The following is a 23,485-nucleotide window of genomic DNA, read 5'->3' as shown; positions in this document are numbered from 1 at the left end:
AAAAGCAAAACACATAACGAAACTAAAAACTGGGGATATCAAAATGTAATTGAATTATTGGCAACTAAAATACTAACTTGTTTTAATTGTTATAAAAAAAAATACAACTCATGTGTTAAAAGAAATACCGAATCCCCCTCATGTAAAATATGTGGGTAACAAAAGTCACCTAGGCATTCCTTGACCTATATAGCTCCTTGGTGACTTCAGATATCATTATATTTCACAGGAGGGTGCACAATGCCATATGTCCTCCATACCAGAAGGGGGCAGTGTACCGAATATAGTGAAAAAACGGGATTCCGTTCCAAAAGATGCTTTTATGGCGGAAACTTTTTTAAAAAAAATTCTCTCAAATTTAATTCACATTTATTAAACATTACTTTTAACATGATGAGCTTAGAAAGGCTGGTTTAATTTTGCTTCTTTCAGAGAAATGGACGTTTTGATGTAGTCGTAATACAATAATATCCATCAGTAGCAACGTAACCCACGCATGCCTGGGTACTAATAAGTATTAAATAAAAAATAAAGTATATCCTTGCTGCTCAAGCGGTATTCACGCTCTCTTGACTCTTACTTCCAAATGTTCTACAGATAACAGGTCATAAATGACATGGTATACATGGTAATAACACAATGAGCAAAAGGTTATAAAACAGTCAACAATGTCAGAATACTTGTCCTTGACTCCTATAGAAGCTAATTACTGGGGTTGTCACAATCCTTTTATCTTCGTATCAGCCATAAAACAGATGGCTGCGACAAAAACAGGACACGACCAATAAACACATGACAGGAAAAAGCTGTAGCAATAAATGTACGTCAAAACATAAACTGGAGGGGCTGCTGCCTTCAATACACATTGCAGCAAAACTCTTGTTAAACACCGGAATTGGTTCAAAAAAAACACATTTAAGTAGTTGGGACCATCTCCCTCTATCTTCTCCTTGTGATCAGAACGATAGCGGTCTTCTGGCGTTATAGTCTTACAATTACCAACCTTTTATTATATAAATACACAGCTAATTGGCCCAGCAAGAGCCATAACTTAAAGTTTTAGCGGCTGCGGCGAGAAAGAAAATTGCCGTCCCCAAGCCCTCAATTTTAACCAAATGAACCTAAAATATTCATAAACTGCTCCCCCTTTCAACGTTGTGCCCTGGGCGGCCGCCCCTATTGCACAGCCCTAGTTACGGCCCTGGGAGCAGCCATCTTGCTTGAATGTAGGCCTCAGCTGAGGTACCATGTCCATTGTAAAATATTGTACAGTAAATTAGTTTATAGTATATAACTTATTTGGAATTATTGGTTCTCTTGTAAGGATAACTTCACCAACGCAAACATTTAGAATTAGGTGGCGTTCCATTGGATAAATTAAAAAAAGAACCCTTACTCGTCTTAATTTGTCACATCCTCCAGGGTCTCTGATGGGTCAAACGGGCCCGTCCTACATTCTCTACTTTCCTTTTCCCGCTTGGCCTGTTTGAAAAAAGCTGACGAACGTCGACACCTGCTGAGCTTGTTTCATACAGGCCGAGGCGAAAAGTTGAGTACAGCATGGGGCCATTAAATCGGGCAAATCCCGGAACTAATGCAGTGAATGGAGAGTGGAAGGTGAGTCAAAATTTGTTTTCTATTATATCTCATCAAATTTCACCCACATCTAATCTTTCTTGTTTTTCGTTTTAGATGATTTTATCCTTTTAAGGCTATGTCCATGCAGAAGCATTTTATAAGGCATGCACGAGAGAATTGAAGTATGAAATATTATATTTGCTCCCATGCTATCTAAATGCTCAAAAATGTGTCAGTCTGCATTATTATTATTATCCTTTATTTGTTAGGCACCGCAAGATTTCCGCAGGACCATACATAGCACATACAGTAGACTACACAGGGTGAAACAGTACTGAACAATAAACAAATAATACCAAGACTTCAGAAACTCCAGGCATAGCTGTTGCAGTAAAGATGGAGCAGAAGAACAGGCATAGAGACAGGAGGGAAGAGGGTGGAGGAAGTATAGAATGAAGGGGGGCGAGATGGGAGTAGGGGACGCCGGTAAGGAGAAGGTTGCAGTAATCAAGACGGGAGATGGTGAGTGCATGGATGATAGGTTTGGTGGCATCCTGAGAGAGAAAAGGACGGATGCGGGCGATGTTGCTTAGTTGGAAGGGACAGGCTTAGGCAAGGGATTGAATGTGGGAGGGGAGAAGAGAGAGAGGAGTCGAGGATGACACCCAGGCAGCGAAGTTGACTGACAGAGGAGATGGTGGTGTTGTTAACAGTGATAGAGAGGTCAAGGTGGCAGGAGAATCTAGAAGAAGGAAAGACAACGAGTTCAGTTTTAGAAATGTTAATTTTGAGAAAGCATGAGGACATCCAGGAGGAGATGGCGGAGAGGCAGTCAGATACCAGAGAGAGGAGGTTGAAAGAAAGATCAGGAGAAGAGATGTAGAGTTGAATGTCATCAGTATAAAGGTGATACTGAAGATCGATGGAGGAGATGAGAGCACCAAGGGAGGTAGTATAGAGCGAAAAGAGTAGAGGGCCGAGAACAGAGCCCTGAGGGGCACCTACAGGGAGAGGGGAGGGGGTGGAGGAAGAACCAGACGAGGATACAGAGAAGGAACAGTTAGCAAGGTATGAGGTGAACCAGGCGAGGACAGAACCAGAGATGCTGAGAGAGTAAAGAGTTTGCAGAAGGAGGGGGTGGTCCACAGTGTCGAAGGCCGCGGAGAGGCCAAGGAGGATGAATAGGGAGAAGTGACTCCTGGATTTAGCTGATAGAAGATCATTAGTAAGTTTGACCAGGGCGGTTTCAGTGGAGTGGAGGGGGCGGAAACTGGATTTGAGAGGGTCAAGGAGGAAATTGTCCAAGAGGTGCAGACAAACCACTCAAGTAATTTAGAGGCATAGGGGAGAAGTGAGATGGGGCAGTAGTTAGCAAGTGAGAGATTGGTTTTTTTGAGAATGGGAGAGATAAGGTCATTTTTAAATGAGGAGGAGACGATGCCGGAGGAGAGTGACAGGTTGAAGAGGTGTGATAGGTAGGAGCAGGCAATGGGAGAGAGAGAGCGAAGGAGGTGATAGGGGATGGGATCAAGATGACAGGTAGATGGGGGAGAGAAAAGAATAAGGGATGTGGCCTAAGGATAATTTTCCTCGTACAATAAGCAGAAGAGTCAGCTGTGCTGGGTGGAACATGTCTTCTGGAGATGGCTGGTCAAGCAAGGGACACGCTCGGCTTTAACCAGGCAGGAGAAGGGCTTGCAATGATTGGCTGTAGGACATGCATAAGACAGTTGACTACATTACAGCAGATAGACCCCATATGCATACATTAACATGTAATTATGGGATGGAGTATAGGGGCAGCGCATTTTCGGCTACAATGTCCTTCTGCTGGATAAATAATCTTTGCAGGGAATCATCTGTGGAATTTTAAAGTTGTCCATGGGGCAAGTACTCTCCAGCTCTCCTTAAGTTGACCACCACCAGCAGGTTAGGCTAAAGCAGGTTCTACTTATTTACAGCCATCAGAACAAACCAAAGAATGTAACATGTGACTATGGCATTCTTCTGCAGTAATGGTACTATATGGCCACCTCACCTGCCCACTAGCAGTAGCTCCTTCTCATTGGCGTTCTTCCTGATCTTTCTCCAGATGTCCATAGTGAAGAGAGTGCTGCTGCTGTTAAATATGGAGGTCAGTGAAGACATAAGAGCCGCCATCATTACTGCGATCATCAGTCCACGTAAACCTGCCGCCATCGCCCGGTGGTGACCACAGAAAGGGGACAGAAGACAGACAAGTCCACAAAGGTCAAAAACCAGGCCAGGTCTGGACTATAACGCCCATCAGAACAAAGGTAACATTTGTTATTTGTTTGCTATTCATCAAGAGAAGACGTGGTCCAAATTTCTGAATTACCATTACATAATATGAATACAGTAATAGACGGAAACATGGATCAATGAGTGCAATACGGGTCTCTTACCGCTTGGCATCAGGTCAATAACCAGTTTGGGGTACGCAATATTGGAGCAACCAACTTCAGTCCCACAAACTTTAACACACTCCTCAGGGACCACACAGCCAACGGAATCTGCAAGACATGAGTCATTAGGAAGACACGAGATGCTCAGTTAACCAATCAGTCCGAACAATATGCTTTGCATGGGGAAGCTATCGCCAAAGTCGGTTGGCAGAGTCTATCCACAGGAATACCCTGTGATCGTTTTTGCTTGGTAAGTAGGTAGAAGTCCTATCTCTGTGAAAAACACACCATTTTCCCCATGATAAATAGATAATGCATATTGCTATTCGTACTGTGATAACCAAAGTAAAATCATAAAGCGGCTGGTCAAAACGGTTGAATGTAGTGGCAAAGACGGAAAGGGGGTGGCAGATCTAAGTTTGCAATGCTATTTCAATCTTATGCCAGCATGTCTGGACAGTTCAATGGTGTGCAGAAGACAATATCCAATATTGTCGGTCATCATATACCCTACTTCTTTGTCAAGATCACCAAACTAGTATTGCTCTGGAACATGATTGGGAAGTGCACTGATTCAGGATTTATTTAATGTCCCAGAAGAGCTATGTGTATATTTCATCTCCATTTCAAAAACATTCAAACATTTTCAGTCTAAAATATAGAAAATTGGCAGAGAAATCCAACTGAAACACTTGTCAAAAACTAGATGGACTGAGCCAGATGTTCAGAGCTCTAAGTCGGTCAACTGAACAGGTTTCAGATGCTAGAAGAGAATTCCAGAGCAGGGAATTTTGATTCTTCTACAAGAACAAAGCATGGAATCTACACGAAGGTGAAAACTTTTGATTTTGTCGTTTAATTTTTCTTCATGAAAAATATCTTGAGTGAGATAAAAATACTAACTGAAATACTGTAACCCCCAAACTTCAGTCTGATTGACTGTATCAGTCTGATAAAAAGTACAGCCCAAACTTTACAGAACATTAGTGGTGACTCTAGTGGTAAGGATGACCTAATAGACAGTTCAGTTGTCTTTGCTGACATAATGGGCCTGATTCATTAAGAAAAGTAAAGCAAAAAAAATTGAGTAACTTTTAACCTTGGAAAAACCATGTTGCAAGGGAGGATGAGGTAAATTTAAAATGTGAGGACACACATTTTAGTGATGGGTTTGAAAGGCAATGCTGCATCCATACAAGAAAAGGTTGCACCATTGCACTTTAGCTTTCATCTCTGTTGAGCATGACAAATTTGAGATTAGACCACATAGAAAAAAGTGATTGGTATGTTCCATTCTAGGGGCTAGATTTAATAAACTGCAGGTTTGAAAAAGTGGAGATGTTTCCTATAGCAACCAATCAGATTCTAGCTATCATTTATTTAGTGCACTCTACAAAATGACAGCTAAGGGGGAATTCAATTCCCCCCCGAAGTACCGCCGTTATTACGGTAATATTAACCCGGCTTTCTGCTCGCAGAAGCTGCCGGAGCTGCAAGCAAAAAGCCGGCGTTAAAACTACCGTAATAACAGTTTTTACGCGCACTATTACCGTAATAACGGTAATAGTGCGCAGGCCGCGTGCCAATTGAATCCCCCCCCCTAGAATCTGATTGGTTGCAACATCTCCAATTTTTATTTAAAATGAGTTGTTGGTATTACTAGGTGGGCTGCTTTGAAGAAAAGAAGAATTAACATTAAGTGAAGAACAGACTAGACGTAAACTAATCTGGCACGATCTTCACATTTTATTTGCATTGCGTTTTATTTCTTAAACTTATTTGTGCTGTTTGAAAATAAATATATATAATATAAGTTTGTATTCTGGGTTTATATCTGTACTTATTACTATGTTTTACATTTTTTCGATTGCAACCCATTGGTAATGGATGTTATATATTAAGCACATATACTGTATTTTATATATAAATTTGATTTGGAAAGTACGACTCAGGGCACTTGGTATTTAATATTCGCCATTGAATTGATATGTATAAAAGGGGAATGTTTCAAATGCAGTAGACATGTACTATGGTCACAGTAGGCAGGCCGTGTAGTCGGGTGTACAGTTCATAGTTGTAAACGCAGGGCGTGATGGCAAAATTAGCATCAGCATACTCCTTGACCCGTTAAACTGATGGCACAAATGACGTCAAAAGTAGGTAAGTAGTCCTCTCACCATATCACAATGCAACCAGAGGCCGGAGACCAGAGAGATGGGGGGAGCCGGGGGGGGGGAGCAACATTTAAGCAGAAAAAGTGGGAAGAGCAAACCTGAGTTACATACAGTAGAACACCTTGGGGTAGATTTATCAAACCTTCTAAAAATGAAAAGTGAAGGTGTTGCCCATAGCAACCATCTGTCTAATCCTATTAGATGTTGAACGGCATTACAAATTGTTTTGAGCCCAGATATCTATCTAGTGTATTCTAGAACATGATAGCTAGAATCTGATTGGTTGCTAGGGGCAATACCTCCACTTTTCCTTTATAGAAGATTTGATAAATCTACCCCATTCAGGGGCAAACGCAAGATTTGTAGAGGGGGGTTTCCACACCACGGTGCCAGTGGGCGTGACCAGCATGCATGGGGGCGTGGCTATAATATTAGACAGTACTTGGCTGCTCTCCAACTCTTCTTATCCCTATAATATACATGGGCAATGCTGCGTGTACTACTGTTAGGTGCACACAGCTCTCCCTTTTCAAGCAGAGCTGTGTGAAGCGGGGGCAGGGTCCAGCCACCTCAATTATAAAGTGCCCCAGGCTTGGAGGGGGTTTCAAGCCCTAGAAAAACCCCCTTTGGTTTGCCTATGCCATTGACTTTGAGTCACGGTAGAGAAACTTTTACATATACACGTGTAACTGTCACATAATGGATTCATTTGTACTTTCCAGAGTAACAGGACATTTTTGATTACTGAATGTATTGCTTTATTATTTATAGGTTTTACTTCTGAACCAATAACTTTCCCCTCTGTAGAGATCTACAGAATGTTGACCCTGGTCAGGGTAGATCATGTTCATACTGATGTCACTGGCACAGCATGGCATACTTTATTTTTAGATGCACATTTTCTGAACCTCAGCTTTGAAGTATGCAACCTCCATTCCGGCAGACGCATTCTTACAGGAACTGTGTACCTGCGTTACCGTACACAATTCCACTCAAAGATCACAGAAATTAAAGCAGAAGCTTTTGTGGGGAACCAGTGATATACACAGCACTGTGTGTAATAACCCTCTGTTTATGTGTCTGGCTATTTGTCTGGTGTGTTCCTGTCCATTAATCTTTTTCCAGCTCATTACTTGAGAAGGAATTTAGGGACTTGAAGCCTTTTGGCATCAGTCTATGAAATCTTTGTTCCAGATAGCAAATCCCAGACTACAGGCTCCGCATGTAATATTCATTGGCAGATCAATGCAGACTAACTGTGCAGCTCTGATTAACTTGTACAGCCAGACACATCTCAGATCTACAGATGAAGAAGACAAAGGGATAGATTTATCAAAACCTTCTGAAAAGAAAAAGTGGAGTTGTTGCAACTAATCGGAATCCAGCTATCATTATCTAGAATGTACTAAATAAATGATAGCTAGAATCTGATTGGTTGCTATGGGCAACCTCCACTTTTCCTTTTTAAGAGTCACTGCATCATGTACATGGGGCCCTTACAAAATGTTGCTATGGTGTACAAATGGGTGTTGATAATATAAAAAGGGCACCTAAGAGCCCCCACACATACTGCGGGCGAGATTGTGGGGCATGACCAGCAAACAATCAAATAATTTGGAATGGGACATTGAACCAATTGATTTGATTACATGGAGTACAAACAGATGGAACGGCAGGCATTGTGTCCTGTGCCTCCAGATCTAACCATAACTCCAGACACCCTGCAAATATATTTTGACAAGATCACAGATGGTCCAATAGTTGAGTTGGGTAATTTGGTCAGATTATTGCCTCTATACCTAAACATCACTGTGCATGCAGAAAAACAAGCTGGTTATGTGGTGTGCTCATATCTAGGTGTGTTTTAACTTTCCTGATTGCACATTCCACCAAGGATCATGTTCAAAGTGACTTATGTTGCTCTGCAAGAGGGCGCGGCCAGTGTCTTAAGGGCATACGGACAAACTTGACAGACCCTCCAAGCCTAATAGTTCTTGTTTGACTTGACCTAAATAATTCTAATGATCTCTCAAAGCATATGCTGAACTGGAACATTCTTAACTTTGTACTTTACTTTTTAACCACTGTGGACGTGTTACCTAAGGCAAGGTGGCCATTTTGTGGGCTGAAGTATTCATCGGAATACAGCCTATCAATTCACTAGTAACTAGAACCTTAGTCCGGCCTTATTAATAGTAATCAGAGCATGCTTTAGTGAAGTCGCTGGCTACTAATAAATTGGTATGCTCCCTTTTCAAGCCAAGTCGTGTGAAGCGGGGACAGGGTTCAGCCACCTCAATTATGCAGTGCCCCAGGCTTGGAGGGGGGTTTCATGCACTAGGAAACCCCCCCTCGGTTTGCCTATGATCTTGGACGCCCTCTCTGGCATGCTGATTGGGTGACTCTGGCCATGGGTTATCCCCACACTTCTGTTTCTCTACCTGCCCATTCACAGGTAGATCTAGTCGTTTGGCACAAGCAATGTCCAATTTGCAGATCGATTTCTGGCTAGCACCGTCATACGGTGACCACACACACTACAAAATCACCCGATTTTCTGCCAGTTCCAATCGATATCCGACCTATGAGATGTTGATCACTATTACAAATCGTTTTGAGCCCACGCAGACAGAAATGTAATTTTAGTCTAAAATGACCACATGGTCCTTACTTACTAATATAGAAATGATCACGGCAGTAACTGTGCATTTAAAAAAAAAAATCTAAAGCTTTACTCAGCTGTCCAGCATTTCTGGCCTGGGGCTGTAACAGTACCTTGTTTAGTCAGTCTCCGTTGGCCCTTGTTCCTCCAGCACAAACACCCTTTTTAGTTGGCAATTGGGCTCTTCACCTTTTTATAGAGCCCTCGCTTGTAGTAATCTACACATGTATCAGACAAATATCTTGCACATATGGGGGTAGATTTACTAAAGCCTCTAAAAAAAGAAAATGGAGGTGTACTCACAGCAACCAATCAGATTCTAGCTATCATTTATCTAGAATGTACGAGATGAATGACAGCTAGAATCTGATTGGTTGTTATGGGCAACACCTCCACTTTTCCTTATTTAGAAAGTTTAGTAAATCGACCATCTGCTGTTCTCATTTTTCCTTAATCTGTTAACCATTATGGTGCTTCAAATAGTCATTATGGTGTTTTAGAGTTATGTCATGGTGTCCTATTTCTAGGGTGCATTAGCAAAAATCGACAGATTAAGCAAATACAAGTCAATATAGGGAAAAGTGAGGTATTATATACAGAACAAAATAGATGTGCTAAATAAAAAAAAAATTTCACTTATCATTGTACTGCTTAAAGTCAACATATTCCCATTTTTATATCCATCTTGGTATAAGTCAGGATTGGCAGACATCAAAGTCAGCCAAAAGGTTTGGTTTTCCTGTTTTTTTTATAATAAATATTCTAAATATCAGATATCCCTCTGACACTCAGAAATATCACAGCTTATAACACTCTAAATTCCTAAACTATTTATAATCCATACACCAAATAGCATTTTGCAGCCAGCTACAGGAGCCATGGTTCTGTAGTAAATTAGTAATGGATTTCCTATCAATTAATATATTTTGGGTGCAACACGCCGACTAACATTGAAATATGATTAACATTTAGATTAGTATTTGAAAGGATCGGTATTCACCGAAAATAACATAGGGACCCACGTGACAAGAAAACCTGCCTTAAGTGATTAAACTACTTGCAGAATTGACAATCATTTTGGAGAACGTTTAATATAAAATAACGATTAGTCAGACATTTCCTGTGAAGTTGTTGGTAGGATATATTTTTACGAGCTTTGGCAACCCTCCATTAAATCTGGGCATGTACCATTTCAATAACAGCAGTATGGTCATACTCATTATTCATCATTACACACCCTTAAAACTACTTTCTTTTTTTCTTTATCTACAGTCAACTGTTATAAATATTGTTCCCATCATCTAGTATGACATGACCTTATACCCCGCTTGTTTCTAGTGAATTGCTAGGCTGAAAAATGGTTTAGCCAACAAAATGGCTACCTGCAGCTTGGTGTTGTATTGTTACAAGATGCATTCATAGGAATACACCTCCCGATATTCACAATTTGCATAAAAGGACACTTTAGGTCAGGCTCTACAAAGTGTGCAGGCCTTGCTTCGTATCTTCATTACTATGTCCCCAAATCGATAGGCCAGTTCACTAAATCGATAAGTCACGTCACCAAATCGATAGGTCACTTCACCGAATCAATAGTCTGCTTTACCAAAGTGATAGGTCAGTTCACCAAATCTATAGCTAGTCTGCTTCACCAATTCAGTAGGTCACTTCAACAAATCAATAAGCCACTTTACCATATCCATAGGTGAATTTACCAAATCAATAGGCCACTTCATCTAATTGAATGGTCACGTAACACAATCGATAGTCCACTTCGGCAAATTGATAGGTCACTTCACAAAATCGAAAGTCCGCTTCAGCATATCGATAGGCCACTTCACAAAATCGAAAGTCCGCTTCAGCAAATTGATAGGCCACTTCACAAAATCAATAGTCCACTTCAGCATATCGATAGGCCACTTCACAAAATCGATAGTCCGCTGCAGCACATCGATAGGCCACTTCACGAAATCAATAGTCCGCTTCAGCATATCGATAGGCCGCTTCACAAAATCGATAGTCCGCTTCAGCATATCGATAGACCACTTCACGAAATCGATAGTCCGCTTCAACACATCGATAGGCCGCTTCACAAAATCGATAGTCCGCTTCAGCATATCGATAGACCACTTCACGAAATCGATGGTCCGCTTTAGCATATCGATAGGCCGCTTCACAAAATCGATAGTCCGCTTCAGCATATCGATAGACCACTTCACGAAATCGATAGTCCGCTTCAGCATATCGATAGGCCGCTTCACAAAATCGATAGTCCGCTTCAGCATATCGATAGACCACTTCACGAAATCGATAGTCCGCTTCAACACATCGATAGGCCGCTTCACAAAATCGATAGTCCGCTTCAGCATATCGATAGACCACTTCACGAAATCGATAGTCCGCTTCAGCATATCGATAGGCCGCTTCACAAAATCGATAGTCCGCTTCAGCATATCGATAGGCCACTTCACAAAATCGATAGTCCGCTTCAGCACATCAATAGGCCACTTCACAAAATCGATAGTCCGCTTCAGCACATCGATTGGCCACTTCACAAAATTGATAGTCCGCTTCAGAAAATCGATAGGTCACTTCACGAAATCAATAGTCCGCTTCAGCATATTGATAGGCCACTTCACAAAACCAATAGTCCGCTTCAGCAAATCGATAGGCCATGCATATTTTTGCAGCAGAAAAAGCACTTTTAACTCACAGTTGTGGATAATATTAGAGGCATTTAAGGCAGTAGATCGGTGTCTGAGCCTGAAAGGGGCACCAAAACTTCTCCATTCAAAACAATCTGGTGCGATTACACTGTCTCATGCCCACTAGCGTTAATTTCATTTGTATACAACAATAGCACAATGTATTTAAATGAGAATGTAACCCATTGTTGCCAATGTCACCGTACCAGCTTGTATCTTTACTAGTGTTCCGGTACGTTGCATTTTTCCAAATACATCTTGCTCTATCCATATGCTATTGTTGGCTTCAAACACCAATAAAAACGTGTGTTCAGAATAATTTCAAACGTGTACGTCATGCGTTTCCACTTACACAATGCCAGTGGGTCTAACTTTGACAGGAGATAAAATCAGACGTGAGATTTTATTTTTCCAAAGACGTTTATAAATTCTTAAAGTATTCTTGTTTTCATATGTTCTTTTTATCTTACATATTTTCTTCGTCTTCCAGGTGTGTTAAGTGTCTAGCACAAGAGATAATATCTGGGTAAAGTTGGTCCAGTCATGAGTTAAAAATTTAGAAAATCACTGAGGTGTATAGTTAAGTATTTGTGGCTGGTGTGAGAGTAATTTCTGAGGAATGGGACTTGTAAACAGCTGCTTGGTTTAGAGAAAGATTATTCAACAATCTCAGGTAACAGAAGGATTCAGTGTGCAGTTAAGGCTGGGGAATTTCTCCCGATTTTACAAGATTTGCCTTCAGATCTCTGCTCTGACTCTGTAAACTCTACAGAGATCTATGGACACTGCAAAATTTGCCCAACATAACACAACCATATACTCTGTCACCCATGCCTGGGTGTCACCCTTGACTCCTCTCTCTCCTTTGCCCCCCACTTCCAATCCCTTGCCCAAGCCTGTCACTTCCAACTGCGCAACATCGCCGGCATCCGGCCCTTCCTCTCACAAGATGCCACCAAAACAATCATCCACTCACTCATCATCTCCCGCCTCGACTACTGCAACCATCTCCTCACTGGCCTCCCCCTCTCCCATCTCGCCCCCCTCCACTCCGTTCTCAATACGGCTCCTCCTCTGTCTCCCCTCTCTACCACGCCCTACACTGGCTTCCTTTCCCCTACAGGATCCTTTTCAAACTCCTCACCACCACTTACAAGGCTCTCTCCCAGTCTACTGCCCCTTACATCTCTAACCTCCTCTCCATTCACACTCCTGCCCGCTCCCTGCGCTCGGCCAACGACCGCCGCCTCTCCTCCACTCTGATCACCTCTTCTCACTCTAGAGTCCAAGACTTCTCCCGAGCTGCCCCCCTGCACTGGAACGACCTCCCTCGCTCCATCCGTCTCTCCCCCAGTCTGTGCTCCTTTAAACGGGCGCTTAAAACCCACCTGTTCTTCAAAGCCTACCAACCATCCACAAGCCCTCATCTACTCTGCTCGTTCTCTCCTCTTCCCGCTACCCTCTCTTCTCTCCCCCTTGCTTCACTGGCTCCCTTTTGTGCCTGTTTTTGTTTCACCCTCCCTTAGGATGTAAGCTCATATGAGCTGTTCTGTGTCACCCTGTTTGGTCTACTGTTTGTACTGTTTGTACTGTGTACGGCGCTGCGGAAACCTTGTAGCGCCCAACAGATAAATGATAATAATAATAATATTAACATCATTCCATCGTTTATAGTAATTTTTAGCCAGTTTATAAAATCAAATCAAACAATACTTTGGTACGATAAAACATTTTCGTATGAGCGTACGCACTACCGTGATATCGGCCCTAACGGTCGTGTATTGTGTGATTGCCACGATAATTGGGTGAAAAACCTGTAGTGTGTACCCAGCCTTAGATTCAAAATCAAACCAAGAGACATGTTCACAGTAATGAGGGAGATAGCTTCCACATAATCAGTTGTGCTCGGGCGTTAAAGAGACGCTGCAGTCAAAATGTAATTTTATGTTTACATATAATCTTTGGAAACAAACAGCTGATTGTTATTTTGTGTGGATACAAATTTACACAATAAGAGACAGCTTTTACCATTTTCGGAGCTGATTTTTTTCTCTATTAGTTTACTCTCTAGGGGCCTGATTCATTAAGGATCTTAACTTGAGAAACTTCTTATTTCAGTCTCCTGGACAAAACCATGTAAACCATGTTACAATGCAAGGGGTGCAAATTAGTATTCTGTTTTGCACATAAGTTAAATACTGACTGTTTTTTCATGTAACACACAAATATCAACTTTAAATTTCAGTCTACAAATAAATTGTCAAGTATTTTTGTGCTACATGAAAAAACAGCCAGTATTTAACTTATGTGCAAAACAGAAAACTAATTTGCACCCCTTGCATTGTAACATGGTTTTGTCCAGGAGACTGAAATAAGAAGTTTCTCAAGTTAAGATCCTTAATGAATCAGGCCCTAGGTCCTGATTTAAAAATGGATGTACAGGAATTTGCTCTACATAAATAAGCGCCTTTTTGCAAATTTATTGCGATGTGTATACGCGCGACGGACGGCCACGTCCCCTTGCGAGGAGCCGATTAGGGATGTTCATGTGCTGAAGTAGCATATTGAGGTATTTTTCATTGCATTGGATTGTGAAGTGTGCTCAAGTGTGAATGATAGGGAACATCTTTTGAAGGGATCAATGATCCCCAACATACCAGGGGCTTGATTTACTAAGCTGCGGGTTTGAAAAAGTGGGGATGTTTCCTATAGCAACCAATCAGATTCTAGATTTCATTTATTTAGTACATTTTACAAAATGACAGCTAGAATCTGATTGGTCGCTATAGGCAACATCCCCACTTTTTCAAACCCGCAGCTTAGTAAATCTAGCCCCAAGACTCAGTTCTTTGAGATGGGCCCTGGCCCTCAGCCCCGTTCTTAGTCTGTCTCTATGACAGATGTAGGATCATACTCTGAATATCACAACAATATGATGGAGGTTTGAGATATAATGCATAGGGGGAATAACAACACATTACTGTTACACACATTCACTTCTTATCTGTGAGAATCACAGAATTGTCAACAAGGCATATTGCCAAATAACACTAATGTGAAAATAACATGTCATTGTTAGAAAATCAATTTTAACAACGTTGCTATTACTGGAAGAAATTAACATTTCCTTTCCACACAACAGACATTGATATATCGGGAAATGGACCTATTTGTGATGTCATGATCTGTAAAATGAACATAGCAAAGCCTGTGTGTCAGTAAGTTAAACTATACACAAAAATAATATACTTTCCTTTTTGGTTCTTATGTACTATCCCAAATGGAAACAATATATTAATCAGGAAATGCTATAGTGACCTATATTCAAAGCATTGAGAATTGTGACTTGTTACCTGATCAATAAAACTGGGCACGATCATATTATTTATTTACAGTTATTTATATTGCATAGCTCCCAATAATTAGAATCCAGAAAGCAGTTCAAAATAAGCCCCGTCTCTGCTCCACCAAACTCCATCCACAATGGTCATACTTAGTCAAAAATCTACCCACTTTCCCATTAAGCCCTGCCCCTTTTGCGGGCTGCGAATAGGGACACCCCCGAAAACAGGGACAGTTAGATTATACTACAAGTTACACAGTGTTTTAATCATTCAGATTAGTCACTGCCCCAATTGAGCTTAGCATCTATAGTACTACACAGACACACCAGGGTTCAATTATCAGAAGCCAATTAACCCAGCAGTATGTTTTTGTAGTGTGGGAAGAATCTAGAACACAGTGTGTAGTGCAGGGGTGGGCAAACCAGTCCTCAAGGGCCATATAACAGTTCATGTTTTTAGGATTTCTTTAATCATGCACAGCTGAGTTAATCTATTTGGCTGGGTCAGTAATTATCCCAGCTGTTTCTACAGACAGAAATCCTAAAAACATGAACTGTTATATGGCCCTTGAGGACTGGTTTGCCCACCCCTGGTGTAGTGTATAATGCAATAGTATTAGAGACATAGGACACTACACCTCCCAACATGACCTGACCACTGGACATGATCATAATACAATTCTATTACCCTCTACACAGACATAGGACACTACACCCCCAACATGACCTGACCACTGGACATGATCATAATACAATTCTATTACACTGTATACAGACATAGGACACTACATCCCCAACATGTCCTGACCACCGGACATGATCATAATACAATTCTATTACACTCTATACAGACATAGGACACTACACCCCCAACATGACCTGACCACTGGACATGAACATAATACAATTCTATTACACTATATACAGACATAGGACACTACACCCCCAACATGACCTGACCACTGGACATGATCATAATACAATTCTATTACACTCTATACAGACATAGGACACTACACCCCCAACATGACCTGACCACTGGACATGAACATAATACAATTCTATTACACTCTATACAGACATAGGACACTACACCTCCAACATGACCTGACCACTGTACATGATCATAATACAATTCTATTACACTGTATACAGACATAGGACACTACACCCCCAACATGACCTGACCACTGGACATGATCATAATACAATTCTATTACACTGTATACAGACATAGGACACTACACCCCCAACATGACCTGACCACTGGACATGATCATAATACAATTGTACTACATATTATAGAGACATAGGACATTAGACCTCCCTCAGGTGCTCCTCTTAAACCCTGCGTCCCCTGCACACATCAAGCAAGTTGGCGGTTGTGGAATCCTCTGCTCCTCTGGGTCAGACCGAGAGAGTGGCGCAGGACTGTGACATCATAGGCGAGTGCCACGCTCCTGTTATAGTATATTGACATTGCATTTAGGTGCAAACGTTGCACTGAACCTGAACAACCCATTAGAAATTATCTTTTATCTAGTACACGTTAGACAATTAAAGTAAGTTTGAAATGGTCTGCTTAGTTGAAGTTTTGCACCTGAATGCGCTGTGTCACATACAGATGTGTAGGGCAATGCTGCATTAAATATTAGTTTATTAAACCAGAGCAGTAAAGCAGATAGTGAAAACTGTGTGGACAATGTTACATGTCTTGTTATACTGGATCATGTTTTATCTTTGGTAATTTTTTTAATTTCATGACATGCCATGAAGTCCCCTTGGCGTTAGTGACTGATACTGTAAGCTTCGTCTCTGTGCATTAGATGCCTCCCGGGCAGAGCCGTAACTTAGAATTCTGGTGCCCTGGGCGAGAAAGACAAATGCCGCCCCCCTAGCCCTCATCTTTAACCAAATTAACCTAAAATATTCCTTAATTGCGCCCCCTTTCAGCGTTGCGCCCTGGGCGGTCGCCCCTGTCGCACAGCCCTAGTTACGGCCCTGCTCCCGGGGACGTATCTGGTTAATATGTCTAGGCATGGAGGAAGGGGGGGGGGGGGGACGGACGGACTGAAAATGAGAATAAACAGAAGTTGAATTTGACCTGTGTCTGTCTGGAAGGACTGGTTTAATACCATGGAGCAATCTTGTCTATGCAATAGGCTGTTTCATGCAAACACATCAAAGTAAGTCAGTGGATTTTCACAAGAAAAACATATTTTACATTGTGTTTATTACAAATGCAATAGACATTTGTAATACTGATATCCACAGTAGATAGATGTAGAATTGTAGTTTGTGCTTACTGCTAAACTGAAACACTCTGCAAACTGTAGAATTCTCATTATTATCTTTTATTTTTAAAGCACTGAGATATTACACTGTGCTGTACACTGAGAGAATAAGTACACAAACAACGGCATGAGACAGAAAGTAAAGATGGTCCTACCCAGTGGAGCTTACAATCTAAGAGCATACTTACCAACTTTCTGTTGGTGAAATCCGGGAGCCTGCAGAGGAGGTGGGCGTAACGGGGGGCGGGGCTCCAAGTGGCGTCATTTTGGACCTGCCCCCATGACGTGATGACGCAAAATGCGTCATTTGACAGCGGGGGGCGGGGCCAAACGCCGCGATTCACCGGGAATCGCGGCGTTTGGGACTTAATTCTGCCCACTTCACTAGGAAGTGGGCAGAATTATCCAGATGCGGGGGATTGCCACACTCGCCCGGGAGCCCGGGAGACTCTCGCAAAATGCTGGAGTCTCCCGGATATTTCGGGAGAGTTGGCAAGTCTGTCTAAGAGGTGTGAGGAACACTTGATACATAAGGTATAGGTATTCATTTACACTCATATAAATATTCTATGTACTATTGTTTTGTGTACCTAATTTCAAGGCCCTTTTGTTCTTCTATACTTATTAGTTGTTTAGCTATAGTATAGTCCAGTGTGAGTATAGTGAGGTATATGCAGTCTGCGATACACTAGCCCAGGCATGAAGTGTGTCCCACCACTAAATACTTCCCCAGTGACACAACCTCCCCACACCCCGACTACAATCAAGTCTGTGAAATACTTATTCACCAGGACCAAGGGGCCGTCTGGCAAATTTTAGCCCGGGGGCAACACTCGGCTCAGCAGCATATTTAGGAACATTTTAAAGGGAAAAAAATACAGATAGCCCAGTGACCCAGCCCAAGGTAGACCATTATGAGACCAGCCAGGGAGGCAATGTCATCATCATCATGATCATTTATTTATATAGCGCCACTGATTCCGCAGCGCTGTACAGAGAACGCACTTACATCAGTCCCTGCTCCATTGGAGCTTACAGCCTAAATTCTCTAACACACACAGAGAGAGAGAGACTAGGGTCAATTTTGATACAAGTCAATTAACCTACTAGTATGTTTTTGGATTGTAGGAGGAAACCGGAGCACCCAGAGGAAACCCACGCAAATACAGGGAGAACGAACATACAAGCTCCACACAGATAAGGCCATGGTTGGGAATTGAACTCATGAACCCCAGTGCTGTGAGGCAGAAGTGCTAACCACTGAGTCACCGTGCTGCCCCTGAACCTCAGCCTATCCAGCCCCTGCCAAGAACTATTCAGAGTTTTTCACACTCATATTTGCAAATCAGCAACAAACTTCCCAGCACCCAGTAAGTTCATTGTAACTTTTAATAACAGAATATAAATTAGTGTTATTGTGGTTTCTTTTTTTGCACAAGAAGGAAACAGATGAATAATAACTAATGAGACACTTTACTTTCATACATGCTGCAATGAGAAATTGAAATTCTTTTCTGATCACATTTCACGTTAAAATGCGTGTTTGGCCGCTGAGCTTGCGCTCTAATCCCTGCCTGTGTGTCTGGGCTAAGGGCAGGACGAGTCACGTGACGCCGCTGTGAGTGACAGGGGAGGGGGCGGGGCCGGCACCGGCTCACGTGACGCCGCCTGGCTGAGCTGCTGCTGCTACTCAGTGTGTGCTGAGCAGTCAGCTCAGTCCGGGAGCAGCGAGAGCCGGGAGATAGACACCGGCTGCGGGTCAGCGGGGGACCCGGATCTGCCACCCATCAGAGATACCCAGGCCACAGCCCAGGTGGGCATTCACAGCACCATGGGTCAGTAGTCCACCTGTAGATCTACTGCCCACCAGTAGATCCCCATTCCTAGCAGTAGATCCCCATTCCTAGCAGTAGATCCCCTTTTCTGCAAGAACCTTGAGGACACAGAGTAGAGGAATCTATCCCCCCAACAACAAGCTCTACTCCAGGAACTCATTCCACCTGGATCTGAGGGTCTCCAGCCATGGCTCTCTCCCAACTCCAGTGCCTGGACCATAACAACGTTAACTGGAGGTCCAGTGAGGCCAAACCAGAGTTCTTCTACAGCGAGGAGCAGAGGTTGGCCCTGGAAGCCCTGGTGTCCTCTGGACAAGATGCCTTCCAAGAGGTGGTCAAGAGGGAGAACATCAGGAACTTTTTGTCCGAGCCGGAGCTCGCCAAGATCGTGGGTAGGGTGGAAGCCTTTGATCCGGACTACTGTCCCCCAAGGGTAACTGGGGACAAGCCCGAGAAGGAGGGAGAAGAAGAAGGAGACCCACAAGAGGATGTACAACAATCCTTGGAATATTGGCCGGATAGGTCGGACTGCTCCATCCCAGATCTAGACTTGGGGTGGCCGGACACTGTGGCCTACAGAGGAGTGACCCGGGCAACAGTGTATATGCAGCCCCCCATTGATGGGCAACCTCATATAAAGGAAGTGGTCCGGAAGATGGTCACCCAAGCCCAGAAAGTGAGTAATTCCCATGTCAAATGTGTCCGCTTTCAGAACAGTTGTCTGTACCAGGTTAGGTCAACCTGTGGCTCTCCTTCTGTTGTGGAACTATAAGGCTGGCCAGGCATGCTGGGACTTATAGTTTCACAAAACTTGGATAACCACAGGTCTATACAATCTGCATAATGTAAGTGTCCTAACGTTTTATTCCCAATGACTTTGTCCCGTCCGTATTTACATATTAATATACACACCAATACTCTGTGTACCATTGTTTTTTTTTCTGTACCTAGATGTGAGTGAAGTTGAGGAGAACCTTCACACATATCTAGTTCCATGGGGTTCGGTATTTCGGAGATACTAATTTCGTGTAATGTGATTCAGTGCCACATCATACATTTTTTGCAGCTTTTCTAGTTTACAAATAGAGCTGGGGCGACAATGGTCAACTCATTCCTTTGGGCGGCGCGGTTTTCGTATGACTAGCAACACCTAAGGCCAAATTCCGCCGTCTAAATACGGAATTGGTTTAATAATCTGCAGTAAAGCCGACTCCCGTGTACCAGTACCTCGGTGGGTCATATGCGCTATTTGACCACGTACATGGTTTTGGGTATCTCTCGCAGATGTCCTCCATCCTACCAGGGTTCAAAATCAGTCCTTCCAGGACCCTCTTTTACTTGACATAAGTGTCTGACATATTGTCTCAATTATCTGTGTTCCAGCAGCAATTTCCTTGGAACTATAAAATATGTTACGCCAACTCTTACATTTTGACCAGCAACTAGATCAGTGTTGGCTAACCTGTGACACTCCAGGTGTTTGTGAAACTACAACTCCCAGCATGCTTTGCCAATATATAGCAGCTTATTGCTGGAAGGGTATGCTGGGACTTGTAGTTTCACAACACCTGGAGTGTCGCAGGTTAGCCAACACTGAACTGGATTGATAAATATGAGAATCGTGCATTCCTGCCCATGCTGGCTCACGACCCTTTGACGTGTTGAAGCAGGGTCTGTGACATCACCACATGACTCATATTCTGCGTGATCTCAGCGGAAGCATAATGTAACACCGGTAGACTCTATAACTGGCTGTATATGAGTAGGTGATGCAATTAGTGGGCAAGGTACGCTGTATGCCTCAAGTTATGACCTTTCATTGCTTGGCATGAGATCACCAGTCCTTTACCCTGTCCTGATTTCAGGAACAAACATAGTTTGCTTAGTGTTACACAGGTCAATGACTAATTACAAAGAAAACAAAGTGTTTTATAATGCGTTTCTGGCCATATACATTCAATTCCTGTGACAGGAGCCATATAGAATACCAGTAAGTTATCACAACAATGTGAAAGGTTTAAATAACATGTTTATTGCATCGTCTATAGATTCCGGAGCCAAGTACTAGGGTGGAATCTCTGCCTACAGCAAGTTTAGACTTGGGCGTGAAAGAGTTATTTGTGAAATGCCTCCGTGTTCCATACTAAGGTGGATTATAATGCAAAGAAATCATAAGCTGTAACTACGCGCTAAAATAGGAGGTATAAAAGTCCTCGCCCATATGAGCTTACAATCTAAAGGATTCTAAAAAGTTCTCAGATTTTGGGGCACATTTTCAAGGATTGGAAGTGCTCAGTGATTCGGGCGGGTGAAATTTAAATGACATTTCGAAGCTGGAGACAAGAAAAACTACAGGGGAGGCTAAAATGGTGTTGTCTCTTAATGTATTTAAAAGATTATCCATTTGTCATATATTCTAGTCCTCATTGACTACAAGGGTGGAAAAAAAATAATGTAGAATTTGGGAAAAACATCATTTGAGTCTAGAAGCCAGATGGAACTTTTTCAAGTGTATCTCTTACATCTCCATTTATTAAACATTTACGTAGACTGTTTGGAAATTTACTGTTTTTTGCAATTTATCTGTATCTTGTGTTTGGCTGTGTTTTTCTGATAACGACCTGACAATTTCACCCTGTGTTCTGCAGGTATCCATAACCCACTTATCAATCTGGTCCAGCCAACAGTTATGACTTATGTAGTACATTTTAGCAATGAACTTGGTCCAATTTAACCCCATTGCCATCTATAAACGTAACCCACAAAAGCCAGGTACATTTATAGCCTGGCATCTATCCGGCTTCTTGGCTGTATCCAGCCCTTCATTAACAGATGATTATAGGGTTGTCTTAAAGATAATAACAATTCAACCTGTTCGTAGATATTCCAATTGAGTATCTGTGTTCTAGTTATATTAAGAAACCACAAACCCCAATTTGCTCTATACGAAAGAGGTACAAATATATTGTCGACCTATTAAAAACATTTTCAGACCGTAAACCGTAAAGATATTTGAAATTCATGAATAGAAGGAGTTTTTGTTCTCCATGCAAAGTACTTCCAATTCATATCCATAACCTCATTAAAGAGCACATCATCTGAAACTTTAGATTTACTAAAGCTTCTAAAAAGGAGGATTATAGCTATCACATTCTAGAATGTACGAGATAAAGGATAGCTAGAATCTGGTTGCTATTGGCAACCGCTCCATTGTCCCTTTTTAGAGGGGTTGATAACTGTATCCCTGTCTAAAATAGCAGCTGACAATAGCTTACACTGAAACGGATAACAAGGTATATACAATGCCAAGCGACTATCGGGAGCAATAGACCTAAAAGTAGCCTTATCAAAAATGTACTAATATCATTCATAAATATATATCTGAAAGTCCAAACAGAATGGAAGATATTTAACAATAGTTTTGAGTGGCGGGTATGAGTTTATTTTCTCAGCCTGAAATAGCTGATAACAGAGAGCACCAGCTTGTCCTTGGCTGCATATCTTATGTAAATACAATGTTCACTAACGTCCCCACGTCTGTCAAGGTATGGGGATTTTAACCATATATCTGAATTTAATTGGCTGCTCTTTTCATACAAGACAACTTTATAAATTCAGTTTCAGTGGTCCTTTCGTGGTATAAGGAATTTTACACATTCTTGTAAATATTACAGATAAACACATTGAGTATAAAGCTGAGCTTATTGTGATACATAAAGACCTTTTGCAGCCTATTTAGATGTCACTTTTGCTGAGTAAATTGTCCTTTCTCCCAGACCATTAAAAGGATTAGAGATTTTATATAAATTAAAGCACTTCTTTTAAAACCACTGCTAGGACACCAATGCCAGGTTTGTGATCTATACTGAGATCGGCAAGTATATTGCTGTACACCAGTGTTGGCTAACCTGTGACACTCCAGGTGTTGTGAAACTACAAGTCCCAGCATGCTTTGCCAATATCTAGCATCTTATTGTTGGAACTTGTAGTTTCACAACACCTGGGGTGTCGCAGGTTAGCCAACACTGCTGTACACTCTTACTGATGGCAGATGAGTGTTGCTACAAGAAGAAACCCGAGGACACCCACGCAAACGCGGAGAGAACATGCAAACTACACGCAGATAGGGCCCTGATCGGAACCAAACTCGTGACTCCGGCGATGTGAGGCAGCAATGCTAACCACTGTGCCAACATGCTGCCCCATATGTAACATTTCAGTATACTGCAGAGGTAGGCACTCTGTGGCTTTACAGGTGTTGTGGAATCATGCTATCCAGTCTTTAGAGCAGAGGTTGGCAACCTCTGGGCCTCTAGCAGACAATTGCTGCTTTCCACTCACGGGGAAAAATTACTTCTAGGTTGTAGGTGGAATTTTTATTTCGTGTTGATCTTCGTTTTCGATAAGCCGGGATATCGGCGTGTTCTGGACTTTTGTATCCCAGAATCCAGGGTGAACTTTCTCCTGA

The 23,485-nt window shown here is 42.2% G+C and overlaps 2 protein-coding genes across 2 annotated transcripts in view; one reads left to right on the top strand and one right to left on the bottom strand.

The window, feature by feature from the left end:
* Positions 1-23,485, bottom strand: part of SLC5A10 (solute carrier family 5 member 10) — a 94,948-nt gene that overhangs the window by 24,223 nt on the left and 47,240 nt on the right. Inside the window, exons 10-11 of the mRNA XM_075179245.1 lie at positions 4,005-4,112; positions 3,617-3,767 (exon numbers count right to left, since the gene is read on the bottom strand). Coding sequence (XP_075035346.1) covers positions 3,617-3,767; positions 4,005-4,112 — 259 coding nt within the window. The remainder of the gene's footprint in view (positions 1-3,616; positions 3,768-4,004; positions 4,113-23,485) is intronic.
* Positions 18,865-23,485, top strand: part of FAM83G (family with sequence similarity 83 member G) — a 34,221-nt gene continuing 29,600 nt past the window's right edge. Inside the window, exon 1 of the mRNA XM_075179244.1 lies at positions 18,865-19,693. Within this exon, the coding sequence (XP_075035345.1) occupies positions 19,205-19,693 (489 nt within the window). The 5' untranslated portion in view covers positions 18,865-19,204. The remainder of the gene's footprint in view (positions 19,694-23,485) is intronic.

The sequence above is a fragment of the Mixophyes fleayi genome, chromosome 7 (genome assembly GCF_038048845.1).
Source record: "Mixophyes fleayi isolate aMixFle1 chromosome 7, aMixFle1.hap1, whole genome shotgun sequence".
Taxonomy (NCBI): Eukaryota; Metazoa; Chordata; class Amphibia; order Anura; family Limnodynastidae; genus Mixophyes; species Mixophyes fleayi.
Note: the sequence above shows the minus strand (reverse complement) of the source record. Positions and strands in the feature narration are given on the sequence as shown.